This window comes from Leptonychotes weddellii, chromosome 16 (genome assembly GCF_054177405.1).
Source record: "Leptonychotes weddellii isolate Sample4059 chromosome 16, ASM5417740v2, whole genome shotgun sequence".
Classification (NCBI taxonomy): domain Eukaryota; kingdom Metazoa; phylum Chordata; class Mammalia; order Carnivora; family Phocidae; genus Leptonychotes; species Leptonychotes weddellii.
Window position 1 is genome coordinate 3,429,920 of NC_138384.1, and position 25,601 is coordinate 3,455,520.

Below are 25,601 nucleotides of genomic sequence, written 5' to 3' on the forward strand. Positions count from 1 at the left end.
TTTTTTTTTTTTTTAAAGAGGAAATCAACGAACGAGAGAGCTTGGGGTCATTAGTGCCTAGTATGAGGGAGAAAGCAAATCAAGGTGATAAGAGAGCGAGTGAGTCTGTGAGGAAGGCAATCCAGGAGGGCCTCGTGGAGGAGGTGACATTCGAGCTAAAGCTTGAAGGGCAGAAGGAACCAGTCATGCAAACTTCCAGGGAAAGGGAATTCCAGGCCCTTTCCACGTGCAAAGGCCCCCTCAGCAGGACCAGGAGAGACTGGATCACAGGAGGTCAGTGCCGGAGGGGTGGGGCGGGGTGGGGTGTGGAGGATGGTGGGGAGGAGGCCGGGTACTGTGAAGGGGCGATTCTGGGAAACTGGCTGCTGTAGGGATCAGATGGGGCCTGGAGGCTGGACCCTCAGGTGCTGGGGGGGAGCTCACACCCTCCTCAGGCCTGGACCAGGCAGCCGACACGAGAGACCACGACTGTCAGACAGAGTGGTGTCACCTAGCACTGCTCTCCGTGGTCTTCTGGTGGTTCCAGAGTGCCCCATACTCAAACTGGCAAGAACTCAGGGGGGGCTGACACAAGAGGACCTGGTGTGTGATGCCGTGGGGCCCTGGTGGGTCCCAGGAACTTCCGAGCCTTGGTTTCCCTACAAGGATGCCCTATCACTGCAGGGCTGCCCCGAGGAGTGTTTGGCTCCCATAAACAGGCCTGGCCAAAAGTCTCACCATCTAGGCCTACTGACCAGGAGCCTCCCTCCTCCCTCCCCAGAGCGGTTCTGCCTTGATCCAAATGCCCGTTGTGGGCCCAGCTCACCCTAGCACACCCACCCCAGGCTCTAACTGGTCCTGGAGGAGGCCAAGGGCACTGCCTCCCCACTGCAAGGGCCAGAGGGAGGGCCCGGGGCAGGCAGTCCCTCAGGCTCACCCTACTGGGCTGGCCCTCTGGGCTCCCGCAGTGAGGGGAGCAGGGGGCTGCCCAGCCGGCGGGCCTTGGAAAGAAGACAGATGGAGGGCCAGTCATTTCAGCTCATGGGCACCCATTTCTGGAAACCCAGCTGGGTAGAAGTGACTGTGAGGGGAGCCGTGACAGCTCTGGCCCCCTCTTCTTCCCCAACATACCACTGGGGTGGTGTCTGTTAGCGAGAACCCCAGAAAAAGGTTCTGGAAGGAGCATCCCAAGAGGGTAGCATGGGGTGGTCCTTCCTGGGCACTGAGCTCCGTGAGGTCTCCCTTCCAAGGCTTTTCATAAATCAGCATGTTCAATCCCCTCATCACCATTTTACAGATCAAGAAACTGAGGCCCAGAGAGGGTAAGAATCTCCTGGAAGATCACACAGCAGGGATCCAAGTCTGTGCTGTGAACGCACCATCCTGCCTCTGACAACAACAATAATACCAGACCTCACTTCCAGACTGCTGGGTACCCGGCGCTATTGGGAACACGCCACACGATACCTCATTGTATCATCACAAAACTCTGAGTTACTATCCCACTTTACACGTGGGGGAACTGAGGCAAGAAAGGACTAAAGGACTTGTCCATTTGCACAGCAAGTAAGATAGTGGGGCAGGATTTCAACCAGGAAGGACGGGCTTCTGTCCCCCCAGAATCAGCTGTCCCTCCTGGTTTTGGGGCAGGAGGGCTATAAATGTTGGCAGCCTAGGGCATCTGCTGTCTCGCTCTGCTCTGCGGGCCACACTCCTGAGCTCTGGGGGCCAGGGGCACGCGAAGGATTCCACCCGCAGCCAGCGATCGCCTGTGTTCAAACAGGGTGGGAGGTGGGGGCGGGCTCCGAGCAGGCACCTGTCAACCCTGACCTGACACAGAGGCCTTGACCAAGGGGCAGCTGTCGCTCAGCCACCGGGAACCCCAGACAGGCTTCACTCTGGGCCCAGCAGTTCACCCCCTCAGTTAGAAAGACGTAGCCTCCCCTGTACCCCCCTCGTGGGGTGCAAACCAACCCTGAAAAGGTCCTCTGGCCCTCTCCCACCCTCACCCAAGTTCAGGACCGTGGCAGGCCCCGTCTGGAGCCGGAGCTGGAGCCGTTCTGGCCTGGGGGTCACCAGCGGTCATTCTTAATGGCTCGGCTCTCCTGTCCAGCTCTGTCTCCACAAGGGAGTGATCTATGACCCCATTACCGCCGAGGCCTCTAAAGGGCTCCAGGATGGATTACCGGCTGCCTCGAGAGAGCGGGGAGGCAAAATCACACGCAGGTGAAAAATGAACTTCATCAGACTCCCCGGCTCTCATTACCATCCATCAGCAGCCAGCCTGACCCTGGGGTGGGGGCTGCAGACACCCCCCCGCCACTCGGCTGTCAGAGCTCCACCTTAGCTCTGGCTCACAGCTTTGCCGCCTGCCTCACTCCCCAGGGACCCTGAGAGGGGGCCAATTGCCAGGGCGGGGCAGGAGGCAGGTGTCTCCCACCGGGCCATGACTCTGCGCAGCTCTGAGTCCCTGTCCAAGCATCGGGGCTGTGGACTCCGCCGGCGGGGGCCATGCCATGAGACACGGGGGACGTGCGTCCCATCCCGCTCCCCGCCTCCTGTCCAGACAAGCAGCTACAGGCCAGCAGCCCTCCCACCCCCCCAAAACACCTGCCCGAGTTGCCCTGCTCTGCCGGGCCCCGTGTGGGCCAAAGGGCCTCCTGGCCGAGAAGGGGCTTGTCTCCCATTTGGCGGAGGCCCCTAGGGCTCGGGGCAGGTGACAGGGAGCCAGAGAGACCTTTACGAGAGAAAGCAGCTCTGGAGACAGTTGACTGTGCCCAGCGGGGTAGGGGCAGGTGCCCAGCAGGCTACCCTAGCTTAGTGGAGACTCTGAGCAGCTAGGAGTACAGCAGGCCTGCTCCGAAGGTGGATCTCCCACCTCCCCCCAGTCACTTGCCAAAGAGCCCCCCAGGCACAGAAAAATAAAACCCGGACAGGCCTGTTCTGTGCACCTCCCTGGCCCCACCCCTGCAGGGCCCTGCAAGTCACTCTACTCCTCCATCTTGGGTCCCCTCCGGAGGGCCCGGGCTTCGCTAGCCAGAGCTCATCAAGGACCCCGAAGATGAAGCCTGTCAGGCATCCAGAACACTCCACCCACACGACTGGCTGTGAGCTCTTGGCCCTTCTGCGGGCTGAGCCACAGGCTGCACAGGTCCCAGCTTGTACAAGAAGCAAAAGGGAAACCCAGGGGTGAGGGACAGGCACCTGAAATCTTTTCTCTTGGTAATAGTCAAGGCAGCTGTTCAATGTCTACTCGGTTCAGGCTCATTGCTGAACAAGCCACAGGAGCTCATGTGATCTTCCCGGCAAGGCTGCAGGACTAGTGCTATAGTCGGTTTTATAGGTGAGGGCATGAAAGTTCAGAGAGGTCGAGGGAGTGGTCTGAGGTCACACAGCGAGTAAACAGCAGAGCTGGGAGGGAAGCCAGCACCTCTGGGTCTCACCTACATTATGGGGCTGGTGAGCGGTTCTTCAAGCTGAGCCCGGCCCTTCTGGGATGAAGGTCACCCTGCCACGCCAACACATCCTCACGGGGGGTGGGGGGGGGGCCTCAGCCAGCGTGAGGCATATTCCTTTTTTCTCTGAGGGGGTCTCTGGGGCTCTGGATCAGGGGGCCTGGCCTGAGTAGCCCTCATGGGGCTACCCTTCTCTGAGCCTGTCCCCACCACTGAAGGGAGGCAAGACAGACGGTCTCTGCAGGGTGTGTGTTCCAGGGAGGGTGAACCTGCTTTGGAAAAGGCAGGCTCCCAGATCCAGAGGCACTGTTGGTGTTAACCGGATTCTGAGGGGAAAACCCGTCAGACTGAGCCAGAGTTGGGGGTGGCTGCTAAGGCCCGCAGGGAATGGCCAAGGATTGATGAGAGCAGCCTCTGGGCCAAGGACACAGTCAGTCCTGTGGCCTGGAGACCAACCGTCCGCTCTGGCCCCAGGCTCTGCAGGGACGAGGCACGTAGGGGCCTCCCATCCCCAGCTGGATGACTTCTTGCTCTCGGTGGGGGGCGGGGGGGCGGTCCCTTTAATGGAAGACACTTCTTATCCCAGCCAAACCCTCGACCCTGCTGCTGTCTCCTCCTGGCTTGCGTCCCCCTGCCCCAAGCAGACAGACACCCACGAAGCATGAATAGTCAATTGTGGGCCGCTTCTGAGCAAACCTGCAGTCACCCAGGCTAGCCTGAGAGAGGAATGTGTGTGTGTGTGTGTGTGTGCACGGGCGCGTGCACGTAAGCCTGTGTGCATGCTTGAATGTGAGGCAGATTGTGTGCATCTGTGAGTGTGTGCCTGTGTGTGGAGGGCTGTGTGTGCACGTGTGTGTGAGTGCGTGCACGAGGGAGGACGTGCACTTGCGCAGGGAGCCCTGTGTGCCCACGCCAGGCCCACGAGACTACGGTAAAGCACCTAGTGACGGCCCAGGCTGGAGGGGGGAAGGAGGGCTTGCTTGGAGGATGTCTGGTCTTATCCAGAAGCACTCTGACCTGCTCTGCGTCCGTGCTCACAAACAGGACACCCCCGGGCCCCGCCACTGTCCTTCCTGCTCACCCTGAGCCAGCGGTCAGGGCCCACAGGATCTGAATGTCTGGAAGACTGCGGGGTCACTGTGTGTCCTCTCAGACACAAGCGCTCACAGCGGAGGCCTCCCGGCCAATTGGCCTCATGTGGGGAGTAAACCCTGCCCCTCAGGGTCCAAGGCTCCAAGGGGCTGGCCCCTGTCCCGCTCCTACCAGGGCTTCTGGGTAAAGGAAGGGCCCGGATGCCAAGATAAGGCTGGACTCAGAGTGACCGGGGAGAGAGCAACAAGCAGGGAGATAAGCCAGAGGAGCTGTCTGTGCCACGCCCCCCAGGCCCCATGGTGGTGTGGGGCTGGGAGATAACCACATTTTGGGGGTGGCCCCCAGCCGGATGGGGCCGGGGCTGAGTGACTGATGCCGCCCGCCCACCCAGTGGAAAGCAGGGCCTCTGTGGAAGCCCTGGAGAGCGGAGCTGGTGGAGAGCCCACACAGCTATGATCTATTCCTGGGCCTTGGGAGGACTCTTCCGGGCGCCCCAGCTAGCCCTGCACGAGGCACGGCCCCCAGGCCCGCGAGGTGCTCCTAGACACGGAGTGGGACTCATCCCCAGTGTGTTCTGAGCAGACGTGTCCTCTACACACAGAAACGCTGGCCTCAGGTTTACCCAACAGCCTCTGGAAGGGTGCTCAGCACAAGCGTGTCCTCCTGGGCCTGTGTTCTGGGCCCTGAGCAGTGGGTCACCGTCCCAAGCGGCTGGCCCGAGATGCTGGCCTTTGTTCCACGTTAGTGGCAGCTGCCGTCAGGTGGCTGCCTCGTTCACATCCTGACTGTCTAACTGCCAAGCCTCAGTTTCCTCATCTGTAAAATGGGGCTAACTGTACCTACCTCTTAGGGACGTTGCGAATATTGAATTGGCACCCAGGAAGAGCTCCATACATGTTTATGAAGTAAAATGAAGTTAATAGCATGAACTAGCAGGTTTTCCCCCTGGGGATATTCTCAGAGGCATTGAAAACAGGTGTTGGAAGTCAAACTTGTATGTGAAAATTCACAATATCCAGAAGGTGGCGAGGGCCCAAATGCCCATTAGCAGCAGAATGAACACAGTATGAAATGAAATGAACACACGTGAAAGAGGGATGGAATACTGGTCATGCTACCCATGGATGAACCTGGAAAACATGGTAGGTGAAGGAGGCCCATCACAGAAGAGATGCCACTTACATGAAAGGTCCAGAAAGCGCAAGGCCGTGGAGACAGAAAGCAGGTTAGTGGATGCTGGGGCTGGGGAGGGGAGGGGAGGGGAGGATGCCAGCTAATGGGTAAGGGGGCTTCCTCTTGGGGGGATGAAAATGTTCTTGCACTGGATGGCGGTGGTGGCGACACGACATTGTGCATGTTCTAGAAGCTACTGCATCGCTTACTATAAAATGGTTCTTTTATGTTATGTAAATTTTATTTCAATACAAAAAGTTTAAATGAAAGTGCATTGCGAAGACTTTACCAGACAACCGGCGGGTTCCCATGCCCACCTGGAAACGTCCAGGTCCCCTCATAAGGTGCAAAGAACAGGGAGAAGGGGTCTTCCCCTCCTGGGCCGAACGGCACTTCCCGGCTGGAGGAGCAGGAGAGGGTTTCTGAGCTGGATGATGGATCAGGGGCTGATGACATAGACCCCTTCATGAGTATTAACTGGATCTAATTAGATCTGGGTCCACACCAAATGGAGCCGATTTGTTAACTGTGTTTCTGTTAGGATTTCAAATCGCTACCAGGTAACACAGAGCATAGACCAAATATCCAAGATATAGCACTTAACTGCATCATGATGGAGGGCCATGGAGAGGGCCAGTGGCCCCCAGAGTGGAGTGGCCGGGAAGTGGGGGCACCTGGGTGGGGAGGGGCATCCCTCACCTCACCTCGCCCCTACCTCTATCTTGCTTGTGACCTCCACCCTCCCTAGGCTTCAGTCTCCTCATCTGCAGAACAGTGGGGCTGATCCAGGGGCAAAGGGGAGAGATGGGGGGGCTTCGGCATCTCCACAATTTCCATGAGGTCCTGGGGCACTACCCCCTCCCCATCCACAGAATTGTCTCCCTCTGCCTCCAAAACCTCCACCAGCCACCTCTGCATCTTGGAATCCTTCAAGTCACAGCTCTGTCTCTCTTCCTCCAGGAAGCCCTCCCAGACTGCCGCAGCTGCGTGCCTTTAACCTTTGGAGTGCCCAGTTGGACATTAAGATCCCTGAGGACAAGACCCCTACCTCTGACCTCCTGCTATCATTTAGAGCTATGGTGACCATCTTTGTTAGAATTTACTAGCCAGTCCTTATAATCCACCAGAATGTTCTGGAAATGATAATGCTTTGACTTCCCAAGGCCAAACGCCCAATGTCCTGTCTTTGGACTTGAGAAAGAAGCCCCTTTCCCCACCAAGTTTGGCAAGACTGTAGCACCCAGTAGGTGCAGACCGGGCAGGAAGGCCAATGGGCCAGCCCCTCTTCGTGGCTATGCCCTGGACCCTGCCAAGGTCTTATCTCCAGGGAGCCGGAGCAGAGGATGCCCACAGCAACTCGCTTCCCTCACCTCCTGGGCCGTGGCCATGCGGCTCTGGCCAGGGTTCGGGGTCAGGCAGCAGAGGGAGCACATGCTCCGTGGAGGGGCTCCAGGCCCCCTCACGGCCCTGCCGGGGGTCTGCCAGCCCGCCAGGGAGTGGGTTCTAGGCCTCATAGCCTGAGCTGGTGCCCGCAGCGAGGGGGCAGTGGGAAATGCCCTGCGGGAACGGCTCAGCTGCTTCTGTTCTGGTGGGACTTCGGTTGGCCCACAAGAACCAGAAGGCCCGGGAGACTGACCAGCAGCTCACCACGGGGATGCGGAAGGAAACCGATACTTGGACGCACCTACTATGTGCTGGGAGCACCTATCAAATCAGGAGCGAGGTGGGGGCAACAACCTGTCAATCAATAAGAGGAAAGGTGTGAAGCTCCTCTTAGTTTTCTTATGTGCCAATCCATCCATTCATTCACTCGGCAAATACTGATTGAAGGCCTACTATGCGCTGGGCGCTGTCCTGGGTGCCGGGAGCAGGAGCTGATGGAAATGTTTGTTCTCTTGGAGCTTCGTGGCCAGCGACGACAGCAGACAGCAAACAGGAAAATCTGCTGAGTGCACTGCTGGACGGTGGCAGGTGCCCAGGACGGGGCGGGGGGGGGTGTTGTGTGGAGCAAGGGAAGGGCGCACGGCCCCCTGCGTGGCCAGGAGGGCTAGGCGGCTTCTCCAGGTCTGCCCGGCCAGTGAGTGCCAGAGCTGGGCTCCCAACCTAGATATTTTAATTCTGGAGTCCTCTCTCTGGTTCTCTGCACCAGCTGGGGACGGTCCAGTTCTGCTACCCACTCCTCACCAACACACACCCGATCAGTAAAACCCCTCTCCGAGGGGAGGAGGTATTGGAGCAACACTCACGTAGGGAGATGGCTGGGGACCAAAGGGGACAGGTGGCCAGTTCCATCCCCCAGTTGTCTGCTAGGCCTGCCCAGAGACCCAGGGTGCGTATGAGGCCACAGGACACAAAGATTTGCCCAGGCCTCAGTCTCGTGTCTCTAAGATGGGCTCACAACTGTGCATGCCTCCCTAGAGTCATGGGGAGGAGTTGAAAGAGGGAATATGTGCGAAGAAGGAAGAGCGAGGCCTGTGCAGTAAACTTCCCACAGCTGATCTCCCCACGAAGAGAGCCAGGGTCTCCCTGGCCCCTAGTGGGGAGTCAGGGAGGCTAAGCGGCCTTCCCACGGCTCATCACCCTGGAATAGGCTTCTGGCTGCAACCCTCCTTGGGAGGCCAGCCCAAAGATGGCCCGAGCGGACGGGCAGCCGCGTGCAGGGTGCCGAGTGCCCAGGCCAGGGAACGTCACAGGGTCTGGGAAGGGAGTCTGGAAGCCCCACCCTTCCTAAGCTGCCCAGAGCCCACCATGAGGAAGGGACCATGTCAGGGTCAGGTGGACGCACCCCCCCTCACTGGCCTCCCTCCCCTCCCAGCTCCCTGACCTGGCCATCCCAGCCCTGACCGCTGGCACCAAGAGATGGGCTGCCGTCCCCAGGGAAATCCGCTCAACCACATGTGTTCCCAAGCCCACTGGGGTGCAGATGACCAGGCTGATAAACCCCTTTCCTGGGGACAGGGCTGTTTGCAGAAGGCCTGAGATAAGGCTGAGCAGTCACCACAGAGCCTGTGTCTTCCTGTGAACGTTCTAGCACACTCTGCACTGGGGCCCAGAGAGCGAGAGGGGGAGGCCTCCCCCCACTACCCTGCAGGTGTCTATGAATGCAGGGTTTACCCCATGCAGAGCCTGCTGCTAGTCCCCTGCCTGCCAGGACTTCCAAGTGTCAGAGGAAAAGAGCTAGAAGCTCTGCCCAGGACATGTGGAGCAAGAAGCAACGGGCACTTTCTAACCACGGTCTCTGCGCAAAGTGCTTCCCATCACTATCTCAGCTACGCTGCCCTATGACGTAATCTATTACCTGCACGTTTCAGATGAGAAAATTAAGGCACAGAGAGGTTAGGTACTTTGCCCACAGGCACACAGCCGGGACAGGTTTCAGCTGGTGTCTCTCTCCCGTGGTTCTGTTTGGCCGGCAGACCGTATGTGAACCCTAGAGTCAAGATTTTATAGGTTGGCAAGGAGGGCCAGGAGGCAATGGGAGGAATGGGGTGGGGGGCAGGGAGGCCTGGTACCCACGACATTCTGAACCTACACGGAAGTCTGTGGGGAACGGGGTGCACGCGATGCTCGGGATGCTCTGAGCGATGGACATGGCTTCCTGCAACCCCCCAAGCCCACCATGTGCGGCCCCCTGTGGGTGTCTGTCACCACAATTGCGCTGACACACACCACCCCCACCAACGTTCCAGGCTCACAACCAAAGGCGACCAGAACTTCAGAACCGAAAATGAGAATGTGGTTGGTAGAGAAGATGGGAAGGAGAACCCGGGCCACTATACGCTGCAAAGGCCCCTCCCAGCCCCCCCGAGATTGCACAGTGCACGACCTGCCCAACAGTAGGAGCAGTCCAGGAACCCAGCAGGGTTTGTGGGGGGGATTTGCAGATCCACCTGCAGATCGCCTTGGACACAACGTCTTTCCCCAGAACAGAGGGGCAGCTCTCCCGCAAAAGACCCCCTCTTTGCTCTCCTGCATGCCCCTTCACGGTGCCCCTCCTTGCCCGGCCCCAGCCCTGCAACCCAGTGGGACTCCCACTCACACCTTGTGCTGTGGGGGCACCTGTGGCTTGGCAGGGCCTGGTGCTGAGGGTTGAAGGCGCAGACATCCGCTGCCCGTCCCCCACTTCTGGGCTCACCTCCAGCTCCTGGCTCCCGCAGCGACAGCCCGCCTCCCACAGCTCTGAGAACAGAGCCAGGCTGTGTTCACGTGTCCCCGCTGGGACCACACGGCGGGCGGGCGGGCGGGCGGGCGGGGAGGAGGGAGAGGGGGGAGTAAAGCCACCAGCCCACACGGCCAGGCCACAGGCTCTGTCTGTGCCCAAACCTGCCATTAGGGAGACTCAAGGCGGCCAGACCAGCCCACCCAGTCACCAAACTCAGCCCAGACCAGCCCCTGGGGGCCCGGGGCGGTGGCCGAAGGGCAGGGTGGCAGCAGCGGCACTCGCCATGGCCCAGGGTCACCGGGGCTCATTCTGTGCCAAGAACCATGCCCCAGGCAGCACCCCCAACACTGGGGAGGATGGAGATCCTGGGTTATCCCCCATTTTACGGACGGGGGAACTGAGGCTCAGGGCACACAGATCTGCCTGCATGGCCTGGTTCCTGAGACTGTGATTCCTGGCGGGGGGGGGGGGGGCTGTAGAGGGCGTGCCAGCTCTCTCACTGGGCAGGGGCTGGAGCAGACCTTGGGGAGCCCAAGGGCTTAGGGGGCAGGAGTGGGGGGGAGGCCACCCCAGAGTGTGGAGGTTGGTTCCTGGTGGAAAGTCCTGCTTCAGCATTGCGGGGCTGGTCCTAGGCCCTGCACAGGCCTGGGGTAAACCTCCCACCCCAATGAAACTATCTCCTTATCTATAAAACGGGGCTAATGGCTTGAGAGCCGGCATGCAGTTGGTGCTTAATACATGCTCCTTCCCTTCCCGTACCTCGCCGGGTGGGGGGGGAGGGGGAGAGGCCAGGATGTCGTGGGTGGGGAAGGGTGGCAAGGAGCTGCCCCTCGGATGTGTTTTCCAGCAGTTTCCGAGCAGTTAACTCAGTTCCAGATAAGGAAGCTGTGTGTGTCTCCCCCTTGGTGGCTGCCTCCCACCCCAGGCCCAGTGAGGGTCCCAGGGGGTCCTCCCTGGCCCAGCGGGGTCTCGAGATTCCTGAGCTTCCGGACAACGATGGCAGTGGTGCTGACCGCTTGCGCGGCCCACGGGGTTTACATCGGGAAGCAGGCCAGAGAGGTTAGGCAGCTTGTTCGGGGCACACAGCTCCAAGCGGCAGTGCCGGGATTCGAACCCAGGCCAGCCGGGTCCAGAGCCCTACTTCTCGCACCACATCTGGGGAGCGAGGGGTGCCTGGGATGGTCTCTCAGCCCCCATAAGGGAGGGCCTGGGGCCTCCGCCACCGAGGTGAAGGGCTGGAGGGGCTGGTCCTGTCTGTGTGTCCGTCCCTGCCCTACAGAGGACAGAGGCCTTCTTCCGAATGTGGGTGGCAGAGTGCAGCCCAGCAGGAGGGGGTTTGGGGTCCCAAAAGCTGGCCTCGCGGGCCCTCCCCGGCACAGCCCCCACCGAGCCAGCAGGTCAGACGTGTCACGTCCATGCCCCTCATGCCCTCCAGGGACGGCCGGCGTGGCTGGCCGCCAAAGCCGCTGTCTGCTCCCTCGTTCCCTCAGCCCGAAGCCACAGGGCCACCTGGCCTGCAGGGCGTGCTGGGTGCACGCACACACGCACATACGTGCTCAGAACCACACCCCCCCCCACGCAACCTCGGAGTCACATGCGCACAGCGGCGCACACACAGCCAGAAGGACGAGCTGCTGGCCTGGAGACCCACTTGACTCGTCTGTGCTGACGGAGCCTGGAGGCGGGGAGGGAGGCCTGGGGGACGGCCAGGGCTCGCGCGGCGCGGGGCAGAAATGTGGAAAAGTCTGGCCCTGCCTTGGAGGTGCGTGACCACGGGGGCCGGGGGGACAAAAGCACAGTCATGCCACCCCAGGCTGCGAGGAGAGGGGACCCATCCATTCCCCAGCCAAGCGGCCACCCACCCATCCTCAAAAGGTTTGCTGAGCACCGACTGTGTGTAGACCCTCTTCAAGGCATCAGTAAGCACATGAGACACCAGCTTGGTGCTGAGGGATGGAGGTGGACCCAGGACACCGACCCTTCGCTAATGCACTGCCTCGCTGACCTCCTCCCTGCAACCCTCTCAGTGGCTGCTGCCGGCACCCCTACTTCGCGGATCAAGAAACGGAGACTCCACTAGAAAGTAGCAGACCCAAGAGCCTGAGCCGTTCCTTCTCTCCTTTCCCTCCTTCCCCTTCCCGTGTCCCTCTGTGTTGTCTGAAATGACAAAGAGAAAGAACCAGAAAAGGCAACACCCACGCTTCGGTACCCGCTGGGCCACTGTATGTCCTGGTTTGCCCAGGACAGCCCTGGTTCTCCCCACGTAATAAATAATAATAGCGCCTCCTGTGCTCTCAAAGTGCCCTGGTTTAGACCTGGTTGAAGCCAATTAAGCTCCCTTCCCACTCCTGAGCTGAGGGAAAGATGTAGTATGAGAGAAAAAGGGACGGTACTAGGACGGAGCAATCACTGAAGGCTTCCTGGAAGAGGTGGGGCTGAGCTGTGCCTGGAGGAGGGGAGACACCACCTACCAAGGTCCCCTGTCCAGGACCCAGGACCCGGGCCGGTGCTCAACTTTATTGCTCTCCTTGAGGACCATCTGCTCTGGGGGGGCCCCAGAAAGTGCAGAGCGTGAGGAAGGGCCAGAGTTGGGGCTGAACCCCTGACAGTCCCTGGCCGCCCTCCCAGCGCCCCTGGGGTGGACGAGGTGTGCAGCCCAGCAGAGGACCTGGCTCTGGAAAGCCACTGCCCACTATCCCTCCCACCAAGGCCCTGAAGCGATTCTGGAGAACCTTGGGGACTGCGGTTGGAATTCCTGTAATCAAGGGGACATCTCGTCCTGCACGGCGGCTCAAGACACAAGCTCTGTGCCACACACCTTGGATCCCAGGTGTGCCCCTCCACTGACCATCGGCAAATCACCTGACCGCCCCCCCTACACCCTGTCTTCTCACCTGGAACATGCGGGAAGAACAGCGCCTACCTCACAGTCTGGTGAGCATTCTGTGGGCTGGTACCCACCAAGTGTGGCAAACAGCCTTGGTATACAGTAGGTGCTCACTAAACGCCAGCCACTATGGTCCTTCTTGTTGCACCCATGAGGTGCACACAGGAGAAGAGACGTGGAATCTGAGACACAGAAAGAAGACTGTCCTGTCTGGTCTCGGCCCTTCCATGACTGTCCAACCGGTTTGGTGGACTCTGCTTGAATACTCTTGAGCTCAGGGAGCTTACTACCTCATGGCCAGCTGGCCCGTCCACAGATGGGCAGTGGGGTGTGCTCCACTTGTCCGTGTGCTCCTTCTAAATCAGATTAAATCCCAGCCGGGGAGTGCAGGATCAGGACCAGAGTCCCTGCTTCCCACTCTGCAGCCGGATACCCTGCATGTGGTCTCTGCTGCCCAAAACGTCGGCCGGCCGTGGGGAGGTAAGGCGAGGCGGGAAGCCCTTGCACCTAACCTGGGGTGGGAGTGGGAGCCCCGGGGCTTTGGCGTCACCTGGGCCAGGCACACCTGCCGCTCCCAGGATCTCCTTGCAGACCCAGCCCCGGTCATGTGTCCTCGGCCTTCTCGACCTGCTCCCAGATCCGCCTGGCTCACATCCTGACCCTTCCTGCCCTTTCCCTCCTACTTCTTCCAGAAGCAGGAGGTGGTGGGGGGACACGTCATATAGGTTCTAGACTCTGCCCCGTCCTGGACAGCTGGGCAGCACCACCCCCGGCAGGGGTCCTCCCTCCTCTGTGGGAAGGGAAGGAGGATTCACCTGGCTCCCGGGGACGCACCTCTCAGACCTGTTCCAGAGCTCGCCGTCGGGGGGCCCAAAGCTGGCACAGGGGGAGGAGGGTGTGCCCACAGCAGGGGCATCGAGGACACCCCCTGGGGAGGGCCCCCAGGGGCTCCAGTGCGTGCTGCCATGCCTCAGGGCCCTGCTACACCCCTTAGGATTCCAGCACTTGCCTGGGGCCCCTGGGCTCTGACGGGGGCCACTATGCTGGCCCCCGGGACATCACATCTGTCCCCTGGGCCATGCTCATGCTCCACACATGCTCCGAGGGGCCCCTACAGCCAGGACACGCACCCCTCACCAAGTCACAGGCCAGCACTCTACTGCCCCCCCACGTCCATCTTCTGTCCTGGAAGTCTGGCCAGCGGCCCAGGACCCATGCACCCCCCCGCCCCCCGTGGTTCTGCGGGGGGCCGGCCCGGGGGACTCACCCGGCAGGAGCACTTTCCACTTGGAGTTCTTCTGCTCCATGAGAACGGACTGTCCCAGCCCCTGGCCCCCGTCCCTGGCCTGGCCCGGTGGCCTTGGAGCAGCTCCCTTCGGCCTGGGGGAGGGTTGAGGGGGGTGGAGCAGCAGGGCCGGGAGGAGCAGAGCTGGGCTCTCTCAGCTCTGCAGTTCAGTTTCAGGAGCAGACTCCTGAGAAGTCGGTTGAGAGAGAGAGAGAGAGGGCTGCCCGGCAAGCCGCGGCACCACACGCGGGCGGCAGGCCCTCCTCCTGCCCTCCCAGCCTCCAGCCCGCCCTGGCACACACCCCCGCGGGCTGTGCCTGGAGCTCCGGAGGGCAGCGGGCGGCGGCGGCTGCGGTGGCCACTTCCTGCTTTCCCTGCAAACCCCGGCACCGTACTTCCCCGGGCGAACCCAGTGGGCCAAGGTATTTATTGCTATGTCCCACAGGGGGTCCCACGGCCCACCCCGGTCCCCCGTGTGCACTTGCAGTCACTCGGCAATCCATCCCGAGCACCTACTATGCGTCAAGTCCCCGCCGCGTGCTGCAACGCGCTCCAGGCAGAAGCAGCCGTTCACCTGGCCGCGTTCCCAGAGGTCAGGAGCACCCCGGGCAGACGCCAGGGAGGCACGGCCAAGGACGGGCTCAGCTCCGGCAGAAGCAAAGGGTGCAGGCCCCGTGCCCTAGACCCGGGGCGTGAGGCCTCGGCGGGTGCCCCGCGGGAAGGCTGTGACGGGGGAGGGGACGGCCCGGCCCCGACGGGGAGGAAGGGCTGTGCAGAAGCAGAGGCAGGGGTCCTGGGGCTCTGGGGGAATTCCAGGCGGGCTTGGGGGGGGGGGCGGGCAGGAAGCCACCCCGCCGCAGGGCTGTGGTCGCTGCCGACCAGGACAGAAGCTCCCCTGGGAGACAGAGGAGGTCTCATGAGGGGAAGGAAGCCCACTGTCACCGGGGTCTTAGCTCTTGGGGTCTCCTCCCTCGAGGGTACTCCTCTCTGCCCTACAAAGGTCGAGAGGCCTCTTTCAAGTGCTTCCTCCTCCCTGCAGCCCTCCTGGGTATAGTACACTTCCTCAGCCATTCTGCCCCTTGTGAGATCCTGTCTCGGCCCGTATGGGGACAGAAGGGCTGGGCTGTTGCTGGGGGTGGAGACCATGGCTCAGCTGCCTTGCGGGGCAGGCAGAGGGATGCCCGGTGCACCCCTAGGTGAGCCCACAGGCTGCTTCCTGGGTGTGCAGATGGGAGGCTACGGGAGGGGCAGAGCCTTGTCTAGAGCTCTGGGGTGAACCCCTGTCCTGTACCTGGGGTGGGCAGCAGGGCTGCGGGGCTGGGGGACAGGGGCTTGGGGGTGGTCCAGGGCTGTGACTTCAGCCCCATTTCTGTGTTGTGTTGTGCAACGTCCTGGGAAAACACCAAACTGCACTGAGAACGTCCTGGGATGGGCGAGAATCCAGCCCCTTCCAGGACACCCCTCCCCCGCCAGGGTGGTGTGGGGACCCTCGGTGGGGAGGGGGTCCCCATTCTAAATACAGTGCTTGGTAACTCGGGTCACCTTCACAGCAACAGTCCCGAGACAAAGGTCTTGTCATCATCCTCACGTTCCAGAGGAGGAGATTGGCCCAGGATGACCCAGAGTGCACCTTCTGGGGCTGAACTGGGCTATCTCAGGCTCCCCCTGGAGCTTGGCCATGAAGCCTGAGGGGACAGCCCCGGCAAAGCGCCCACAAGGATGCTCGGTGTTGCGTCAGCACTCAGTAAATTCCTGTACGCCCCTGCGGTCCTCACAGCCTGCCCATGCTTTAGTCGAGAGCTCGGACCCCATGCCCCTCGGGCTGCACATGGCCAGCTCAGCCCGGCCACCGTGACCAGTGTGGCAGGGCAAATACCGGCCCCCCAGAGATGGGCATGTGCTAATCCCTACAGCCTGTGAGTGTGTCACGTCACTTGGTAAAAGGGACTCTGCAGACGTGATTAAGCTCAGGGCCTCGAGATAGAGAGATGACCCTGGATGATCTGGGGGGGCCAATGCAATCACAACGGTCTCCGTGAGAGGGAGGCAGGGCTGTGTGCTCGCCAACGTGAGCGCGGAAGTAAGAGGCCGGAGTGATGGGGCGAGGAGCCACGAGCCAAGGGAGATTTCGAAGCTGGCAAAGCAAGGAAACGGATTCACCCCTGGAGCCTCCAGGAGGAGCCAGCCCTGCCACCACCGACCTCCGGACTGTAAGGTCATAAAGTTGTGCTGAGTTCACGGCAATGCAGGAAAGTAGTACAACCGGGAAGAAAGCTGTTCCCAGACTCCCAACTCCTGCATACAGCAGCTGCTCAATAAATGCTCTCTTCTATGTGTTTGATCCAGGGAGCTCACAGCCCCTCCTCAGAGTCATCCAAGTTCGAGCGAGAGAAAGAAGCAATCATTCACAGGTGACCTTCAAGTGTCCTTGACCCCAATAGGTCAAACCTCTAGAAAAGCAAGTAGCCAGGGATCCCTAGAATTTTATAGTTTAGAGCAGCACCCTGGGAGGGCAGAAAGGTTCTGGAACGGAGTAAGAACCTGCCTGGAACATCAGCCCCCAGCCCAGCAAGCCTGAGGAGATATAGTCCCCTATATGTATAAGAACCTCATTTCCAAAAAAAAAAAAAAAAAAAGAACCTCATTTCCTCCTTACCGTCCCCTGTCTGGTTCCCCAGCACTAACTGACTGAAAAACTTGTATTTGCTCCACAGATGACTACGGGGTACCTATTATGTGCACTGTGCCAGGTTCAGGAGAGAGAAGACAGTGAGATATGGTCCCTGCCTTCATGAAGAAGGCAAGTGAGCTGAGCACAGGTTGCCCCAGGGCCTTTGCACTTGCTCTTCCCATAGTCTGGAACTCTCTGCCCAATACCATCTCCTCAACAAGGCCTTCTGTGACCACCCTGCCTCAAGTCGCAGCTCTCACCCTTCTGTGTCCCCCTACTCTATTTCTCTTCACGGCACTGAACACCGCCTAGTACCACGCATTTTGCCTAACAGCCTTTGGCACATAGTAGGTGCTGAACAAATATTTATGAGCAAATGCATACACATCAATGACGGTGTCGACATGCAAACGGGCAGTCATGGTGAAGACGCAGGCAAAGGTCCACTGGGACAGGTGCCCAGTTTTCAAGTGGTTTCTGCTCTCAGACCATAGGTGCGAGCTGGTGTGGGGCACCGCAGGGTTTGGAAGTGCAGCTCTCGGAGCCAACTAAACCCATGTGGCGCCAAACTGGGGTAGCTGAGGTCCCTGAGCGCCAGCTTATCAGCTAGAACAGGGGAAGGCAGGACGGTGGGTGAGCGGAGGCCGGGGCAGGAGGGGGACAACTGGCCACAGGGGCAGGCGCTCCCTGGGGCCCCCACCCGAACCCCACAACTGCTCAGCTCATCTCTTTGTTTCCACCTGAAAGCCCGATCACAAGCTTCCTTGGAAAGAAATGGGGGCTCAGACATGCAGATCTTCTCGGCAGCGGCTCTGTGGGGAAAGAGCTGCTCTGAGCTCTGCACCATCATGAACCGCATTTCAGCCAACGCTCGGTTTATCGTTTTATTAAACCCCGCGCATTGAATTCTCTTCTCCTTATTTCATGAAACCGAAATCACTCAGACACCCAGAGTCACACGCCAGCCAAGGGACCAGCTGAGAGCGAGCGGACCCTGGCTCAGCCGCACAACAGAAGGAAGGGTCTTCAGGCCCACGGGGGGTGAGTCCCCGGTAAATATCAGAGAGGCTTCTGGGGTGACATGGACCCACAAGCAAAGGGCCTTTCAAGGCCACCTGGCTTTCTAAACCTCCTGCCCCGACTTGCAGGCTCTGTGCTCCCGAGTTCCCAAGAAGATAAACACGCGGCTTGTTGCAGAGAAAACAGGCTTTGGATCCCGGCGTGGCTGAAACCACACATGGGAAGGGAGAGCGTGGGGGGGCCTCGGGCAGCCAGACAGCGCCTTTCCCTCAGAGCTGGCGAGAGGGGGCGTGCAGGGCTGGAGAGGCCGAGGCTGGACCGGCCCCCGTGCCCTCCAAGCAGTTGCCACTTGGCAGCTGGGGCAGCCGTCCTCCGAGGGCCTCTGTCAAAGCACTCAGCACCAGCACCCGCTCCAAGTGAGGCCTGCCAAGCACTTCTTGGGGCCGGAGCCAAGTACCCTGCCTTTCTGGCCCTGGAGGCCCAAGGCCGGGAGCCCACTTGCCCAACAAAAGAGACAAAAGCCTTTGTGCGGCCAGGCCTTTGGGTGGCCGCTGGCGTGCTCCCTGCCGAGGCTGGGGGCCAGCGCCCGCGCTCCCGAGGGCCCTGGATGGGGGGCCACTCTTGGATCCTCACAGCGACTGTGCGGGAACCAGGCTGCAGGAGGCTGTCTGCCTCGTACCAAAGGCTAGGAAGAGCCAAGGCAGGACTGGCACTTAGGGAGCAGAAGTCCAGGAAAATGAACGAGCCCCAGGATTGGTACCATACACTCAACTCCTGGGCAAGTCATATTGCCTTATTCCCCTGGGCCCCCTACTCCAGGAACTCAGCCCGGGGCCTGAGGGGGCTCAGCTCCGAGGAACCTGCCCGATTCTCCACTGGCTTCCTTCTTTTGTGTCCTCAGCTTGACTCCTGAAGGGCGCCTTTCCCAGGCGAGCTGGGTGAGGCCCAGCACCTGCGTGCAAAGCTCCCCGGTGTCCGGGGGGGCAGAGGCCTGCGTGCATTTTCCTGCTCTGTGCACGGACAAGGCCGAGCAGGATGGCCCCGGGAAACGTGCTGTCTCAGGTGCTTTCTCGGGAGCCGACGAGGAGACACGGATGTGTGTACAGTGCTTTCTAAGGCAGAGCCCCCGGGGAGACCTGGGGAGAGGACAGGGGCGGGGAGCGGAGGAGGAAGAGCCAATTCCAGGTGAGGCCCCAGCCCCACAGGAGCCCCAGAGGGTAAGCTCCATCCTTAGCTGGAAGCCAAGGGGCTGGGCTTCACACTCCTGCATCTGCCAGGGCATGAGAGCTCCCAGCCCTTCCCCTAAAGTACACGGGGACCAGGGGAGGGTGTGCAGGTGGGGCACCTCAGGCTCGGACCCAGCTCTCGGAGCTCACGGAGCCCTGATGAACTGGCCGCTGGAGCGGGGGGCTGGGGCACAGGTGGCCAGCCAACCCTCCGCAGTGGCCGGCCCCTCCTACACTGGGCTGCCCTCCACCCCCGCCCTGCATCTGGGTTGGGCGGGAACTGGCTCAGGCCAATGGAAGGGACGTTGGTGGGGCCAAGGCCAAGGTAGGTGGGTATCCAGTGGCTCTCCTGTGTTCTCTTCCCGTGTCTGCTGGTGATGGAATCAGGGCACTCTGGAAGCCAAGAGATGGCAGAGCCAGAGGCTAAGGGGACACTTGGGACCCTGTGTTACCCAACAGGAACCACGATGGGCTCAGGGTTATCTATCACAGCACCTGTCAGGGCTTGCCCTGACTACCACCACTGATTTTAGAAGTGACTTGGGGGTCGGCAGACCAAGGGCCCTGAAAGATGTCCCCGTCCTATTTCCTGGAGGCTGTCAACCTGTCCACGCCATCCCTCCCACGGCAAAGGGGAAGGACGGGAGCTATCAGTTGACCCGGGCATGGAGGGCATCCCGGATGGTCCGGGTGGACTCAGGCCATCACAAAGTCCTTACCAGTGGAAGGAGGAGGCAGAGGTGGGGATGGAGAAGCAGGGCAGACCCACGGCGTCGCGGGCTCCGCAGCCGGAGCTGGGGCCACAGGCTGGGGAAATATGAGCAGCCTCCAGAAGCCGGGAAAGGCTAGGACACGGATTGTCCCCCGGAGCCTCCAGAGGTTCGGAACGCAGCCCTGCCCAGCCCTGTGCGTTTAGCCCAGTGAGACCATGTTGGACCCCCGGCCATCAGAACTGTAAGTCAGTAAACGTGGGTTGTTTTAAGCCACCAACTTGGTGGCCATCTGTTACCACAGCAGCAGGAACTAGAGAGGACAGACCTCTTCCAAGATAAGCCACTGCCACGGGGGGCGGACAAGAGCAGGTGAAGGGGGCCTTCTTCTGGGCGGCGCCGCCTCCTCCCACCCTGTTAGCCTGGTTCCTCCTCTCCGCGGCCCCACGAACTGTGGTCCCCCAAAGCCCAGAGTAACGAGAGTGGAGGCTTTCTGGGTGGGAGGAGAGCAGCTCTGGGGAGCACCCAACAGGGGTGGCCGACCCCAGCTCCCCAACATGGCAGGTGAGAAAGGGAGGAGCCCCGGGAACTCAGCTGTGACTGCAGAGATGATTTTGGCCTGGTCTCCTGTGATACCCACTGCAGCCTCATTAGGGGGTCTGTGACTACCGCTACCTCTCTCTATCTCATTTCTTTCTTTCTTTCTTTATTAAATTTTATTTATTTGACACAGAGAGAGAGAGCACAAGCAGGGGGAGTGGCAGGCAGAGGCAGAAGCAGGCTCCCCGCTGAGCAGGGAGCCCGATGCGGGGCTCGATCCCAGGACCCTGGGACCATGACCTGAGCCGAAGGCAGGCGCTTCACCGACTGCTTCATCGACTTCACCCAGGCGCCCCTCCACTAGCTCTCTTAGTAGAGACATTATTTGCTACTTCCACAGCTCAGAAAGGACATCTAGGGCCCATGGGGCATAACCATGGGGCTACCACTTAGCTGTGCAATATGGCAGCCCTGATGACCACACAAGAAGCACATTCACAGAGACCACAAGGCGAATGGCACACCCTGGAGTTGTGCAGTGTGCACAGCAACCCTGAGTACCTCCTTGATGTTCATCCCACTGACATGATGCTACGGGAAGACCATTTTTACCACACCTACTCGCCGTTGGAGCAGCTAAGCTTCTGGGAGATTCTGAACCTTGCAAAGCCTCCATGTCTGGGAAGTGCAGCGCTGACTTGGAAACTTGGACCTGGGTCTTGGACACCAAGCCGCACCCTCGCTTATCACAGGATGGTGCGGCTTCTCTCCCAAGGAGGCTGCGGCTGCACAAAGGTCACTGTTCAGGAATGCCTGTTCCCATCCATTTGTGATGAGTTGGGAGTGTCCTCTCGCTGGATTTTATACCACGTGTGAGTGAGCCGCATGAGAAAGGGACCTTGCTTTGATTAAAGGCTTAAGAATATCGGGACAGAGCTGAGCCCGGGGGCTTGCCACTGTACGCGAAGAGGCTGTCCCATGGCCGGGTTTCGGTTGTGCCCTTCTCCCACCGCCGGAGACTTCCAGTCAGTCCAAGGCGTGTGGCTTGCCTGGAGTCCCATTTCCCTGCAGCCCCAGAGCGATACTCCCTACGACCAGCACGTGGCCACATCCTAGGTGGGCGCTCTGAACCATGCAACATCCACCTCTGGGACAGAACAAAGCAGGGGGGCCCCCCGTGTCCCCGGGGGCACCCCGCCCAGCCACCTGGCCTGGCACAAAGGTTCCCACTGTGACAGCTTCTTCCCTCTGCCAATGCTGTGTTGCTACGTACAGGATGTTTGCAGGGAGTGGAGGGCCAGAAATGGACCGTGCTGGGTAGTTACCCCGGGAGACAACAGATGCTCACAGCCCCCCGGGCCTTCTGGGAGAGGCCCCTGCTGCAGTGAGGGGGGTGGGGAGAGACAGCGGGGAGACAGGGGTCCAGAGCTCTGGAGAGAGGAAGTGACAGGACCGGGTGTGTGCGTGTGTGGATACGGTCCTGGATGTGTGTGCCTGTGGTGTGCGTTCACATGTTATGTGTACACGAGTCCCAGGGCGTGTGTGTGCACACGGATCTGTATGTATGGGCCCCTGCGAGCGGGGCATTTGCTGGCTCTGTGTCTGCTCCCGCGCGTCCCGGCTCCCGCGCCCATGTGTCTGGATGTGCTCGCCCCCGGCGCCTGCCCGCCGCCCAGCTGGTAGGGCACAGCTGGCCCGGGGGCTGGGCCTGCCCGCCCGATGAGAGGTGGCAGGTGTGTAATAAGCCATCAGTCACTGTCACGTTTCTGAGCAGCATCAGCAGCCTCCCGGGGAGGAGCCTGACTCCAGGACGGTGCTCCTGGCAGTTCTCTGGCCGTGAAGCTGCCCGCCCCCCGCCGGGCAGGGCTGCAGCCTGACGGGAGCAGCTGGGAGACGTGGGCCTTGGGCCCCTGCCCTGCCCCGGGGCAGCCCCAGGGCTGGGGGAGGAGGGCTGGGCCTTGTGTGTGCCTGTGGGGGGTGGGGAGGCGAGGCTCCCCCAGGGTCAGGTTTTGCAGGACAGTACTGAGAGCTGAGGTGTGGTTGGGATGGAGGAGGTGGGAGAGTATCCCCGAGGACGCTCCGCACTGCCTGGAAGAGGTGTGGCCAGGTGCCCGGGACTCCAGTCACAATGGCTACCTGCAAGCAGTCGGGGCCAGCCCCGCCCTGGACCCTCTTCCGTCCAAGCTAACCTGACTCCCACGCCTGCCCTGTAAGCCAGGCCCTCCCGTTAGCCTTTGTTCCCATTTCCCAGATGAGGAGGAAGAGGCATGGAGTGGAAGAAGACACTTGTCCGGGGCTCCGAGTGTGGTGGGGGCCGGGGGGTGATGGCTCCCCAACCAGCATCCCCCCCACCTGCATGCCCATCTGCCAGGGTCTGGGAATCCCTCCGAGGGCCCCTGGTCAGCTGGATGTGTCCTTGCCGAGAGCTCTTCACAGAGAGAAAGAGGTGGGTACCGGGGGTGTCCTGGAGACAGATGCCCCAGATGGCAGCCCAGGACCAGAGGGCGGGCCAGGCCAGCTGCCCCCAACGCCACACCCCCTCCCCACATCGGCCAGCCTGGCTCCTCCCAAGATGCGTCCACTAACAAGCAGCGCTTTCAACATGGGCTCACACCAGAGGCTGGCATGGGTCCCGGGACTCAGTCCCCTCAGGGCTGCTCTAGAACCCTCCCCAAATAAGAACACAGGTGCCCACGCACACCGACATCCAGCCAAATGGCCTGCCTGAGATCCACCCACAGGCCCCGCAGTGAAGGCCCCAGGACTCCACGCTCACAGGCCTGTCACCCAGGGAGGGACAGCCTCTCTGTCATCGGGGAAGTGCCAAGATGGGCGGACAGGGTCTCCGGAGCTGGTGCGGTGGCAGCAAAATGCACCCACTGCGTTCCGGTGGGCGGCATCTTCCCCAGCCACATGCCCTGGTTCCCTCTGGCCCAGCTGAGGCTAGCCCCCGCGAGAGCTGTGTGCCAGGCCCCGGCGCATTCCTGACGGAGAGGACCAGGAACGGTCCCCGCACCACGGGCAGAGAGGGGACGTCCACGGCATCGCGCAGGGAGTCAGGACAGCACAGGGCGGCGACCACACAGACGGACCCGGGGCGCCGAGACGCGGCTCAGACCCCCAGGAGAAGTAGATAATCGCGGTTTGGGCAAACACAGGTGTGCGGGGTGGTTCCCGGGGGGGTGGACGCGGGCACCGCCCCGTGGAGGGCCTGTCTCAGCGCTCAGGCAGCGGGTTCTGCAGATCCGTTACATTCGTTTTAAAATGAACGAGTGAATACAGTGGAATTACAGAGAACAAATACAGCACACAGAGGCTGTGAATTGGGGATGAGAGGGCGTCGGGAAGCAGGGATTCTGCTTTAATCCCTGAGGAGTGTGAAAGAAAAAGATCCAAACTCAAGGAAGGGAGAGACCCGGCCTCCAGGCTCTCCCCGAGAACGTGGAGACGGTGGGGTGGAGGTCTGCGCCTGAACTCAGTGCTGGGAGCCACCCTCCCTGCTGGGGACGCACGAGCCACGCCAGCACCCGGAGACGGGAAAGCGCCCGTGTCTACCTGTGCCTGCGCCCGCGAGGTCCGCTCCGGGCACGCCGCTCTGCTGAAACCGGGGGAGCCCCGGCTCCTGGGCCGTCCTGGGGCCTCTGGGTGTGCTCTCTGCTGGGGCGCCTGGCCGAGGCTCAGGCTCCCTGGCGGGGGCATGGACAGCTGTCGTTGCCTCGAGAGATGCAGACGTGACCTGGAAGGACAGGAGGGGACAGGGTGAGTCTTGGCCATACTTGCCCAACGGGTGGGCCCCCGAGCTGCTGGGCACCACTCGTCCCCCACGATGGCCCGGCTTTGCTGTCAGGGACTTGGCTGAGCTGGTTTGGGGCAGCGCAGGGCTGGTCCCCAGCAAAACCACGGTGAGTGTCTTCATTGCCCGGTGACCCCTGCCCAAGGACACCAGGCTGGCCGCTGGGCAGTGGGGTTCCACCTGCTGGCCTCATCACTCCCCAAGCCCCCTCAGCTCTGCATGGAACTTGGCATAACTACCTGCCAGTTGAGTATAATTATAATGATTAACCTAGCTAATCTTCAGTTCACTCTGCCGGGTGGTCACCCCGTTCCTCCCAACTCCGGCCCCTTGTTCCGTATTTCTTTTATTGTGATAAAATATACCTAACATTCAATTTACCATCTGGACCCCTTTGTAAGTATACTACCTGGTGGTATTAAGTACATTCACGATGTGCAACCATCACCTCGACCCATTTCCAGAACGTCCTCACCCAAACAGAAACTCCATACCAGACCCTCTGACACCCACCGTTCTTCCTGTCTCTATGACTCGGACTACCCTGGTTGCCCCATCCTCTTCCCACATCAGGGGAAACTGGGGCTCAGAGCCTGAGGTCACAGAGCTGCTCAACTCCACGGCTGACGCCCTCCCAGTCAATAGGGCTTCAGGTCCTGGGCTCACACCTCCAACCTCAGAGACCCTGCCCTGCCGGTGGGGGAGGCGGGGAGCCAGGCCCTGCACAGATTCCAGGGCCTTGATGCCTACAGCTATCTGGGGGCCAGTCCCGGCGACCAGCGACCCCCCACTTCCCGACTACGAGCTCCAGGGCCGTCGGGAAGCAGCTTCATGTTGATCCAGTTGTTTTAGGGATTAGTGCCATAAAACCAAAGTGCCCTAAGAGAGATGGATGGCCCAGAATTCCCTGGGTGAGCAGGGGCTCCGCCAGCCCTCCGTGCAAGAGGCGGCTACGTTTACCGTTTGTTTCCAGCATGCTTTAATTTATGGGATCCATATGGTGACACTGCCCAGACCACAGCCCCCGCAAATCCCACAGGCGTGCTGGAGGCCTAGGCTGGAGCCAGGAGGAGGCGGCACCTCAGCCCGGCACGCTTTATTCGCTCGCTCGCTCGCTCAGGGGCCCGGGGCCCGTGGGCATGGCAGGGACCCTGGAGCCCCATACATATCCCGTCTTGTCGGGCTTTAGCAGCTCTTACCATCTTATCCTAATTATCCTGGGAAACTCTGCCAGGCGCAGGCTGCTGTGTCCACCATCAGTCACAGGACGGCTTGTCCAGCCAGCCTGGGGACTATCTATGGGGTGGTACCTGGTCAAACCAGGCAGCGTGCTTGCAAACCCACTGGGGTGGGCTGGGGTCGGGAGCGGAGGAGGGTCAGCTGGCTCTGACCCCTGCCCATGGGCTGGTGGAAGGGAGAGAGGGGAGAGCACCCCTCCTGCTTCTCCTCCTGGAGCTGGGGGGCCAGGGTCCTGCTGGTGGAAGGCGGCAGGGAGCCACCTCTTGGGAGGTAGGGATGGCTCCTAGGATGGGGAGCTGTAGGCAGGAGGACCCTATTTACTATGTGCCATGCTTAATCCTCCCACCAGCCGTGTCATGCACCGAGACA

The 25,601-nt window shown here is 60.8% G+C and overlaps 2 protein-coding genes across 2 annotated transcripts in view; both read right to left on the bottom strand.

Annotated features, from left to right (window-relative positions):
• COX4I1 (cytochrome c oxidase subunit 4I1) overlaps positions 1 to 25,601 on the bottom strand; it is a 400,433-nt gene that overhangs the window by 319,312 nt on the left and 55,520 nt on the right. The window lies entirely within an intron of this gene.
• The window catches only part of GSE1 (Gse1 coiled-coil protein), a 329,408-nt gene that overhangs the window by 209,109 nt on the left and 94,698 nt on the right, over positions 1 to 25,601 (bottom strand). Inside the window, exon 2 of the mRNA XM_081807863.1 lies at positions 23,756 to 23,936. Coding sequence (XP_081663989.1) covers positions 23,756 to 23,936 — 181 coding nt within the window. The remainder of the gene's footprint in view (positions 1 to 23,755; positions 23,937 to 25,601) is intronic.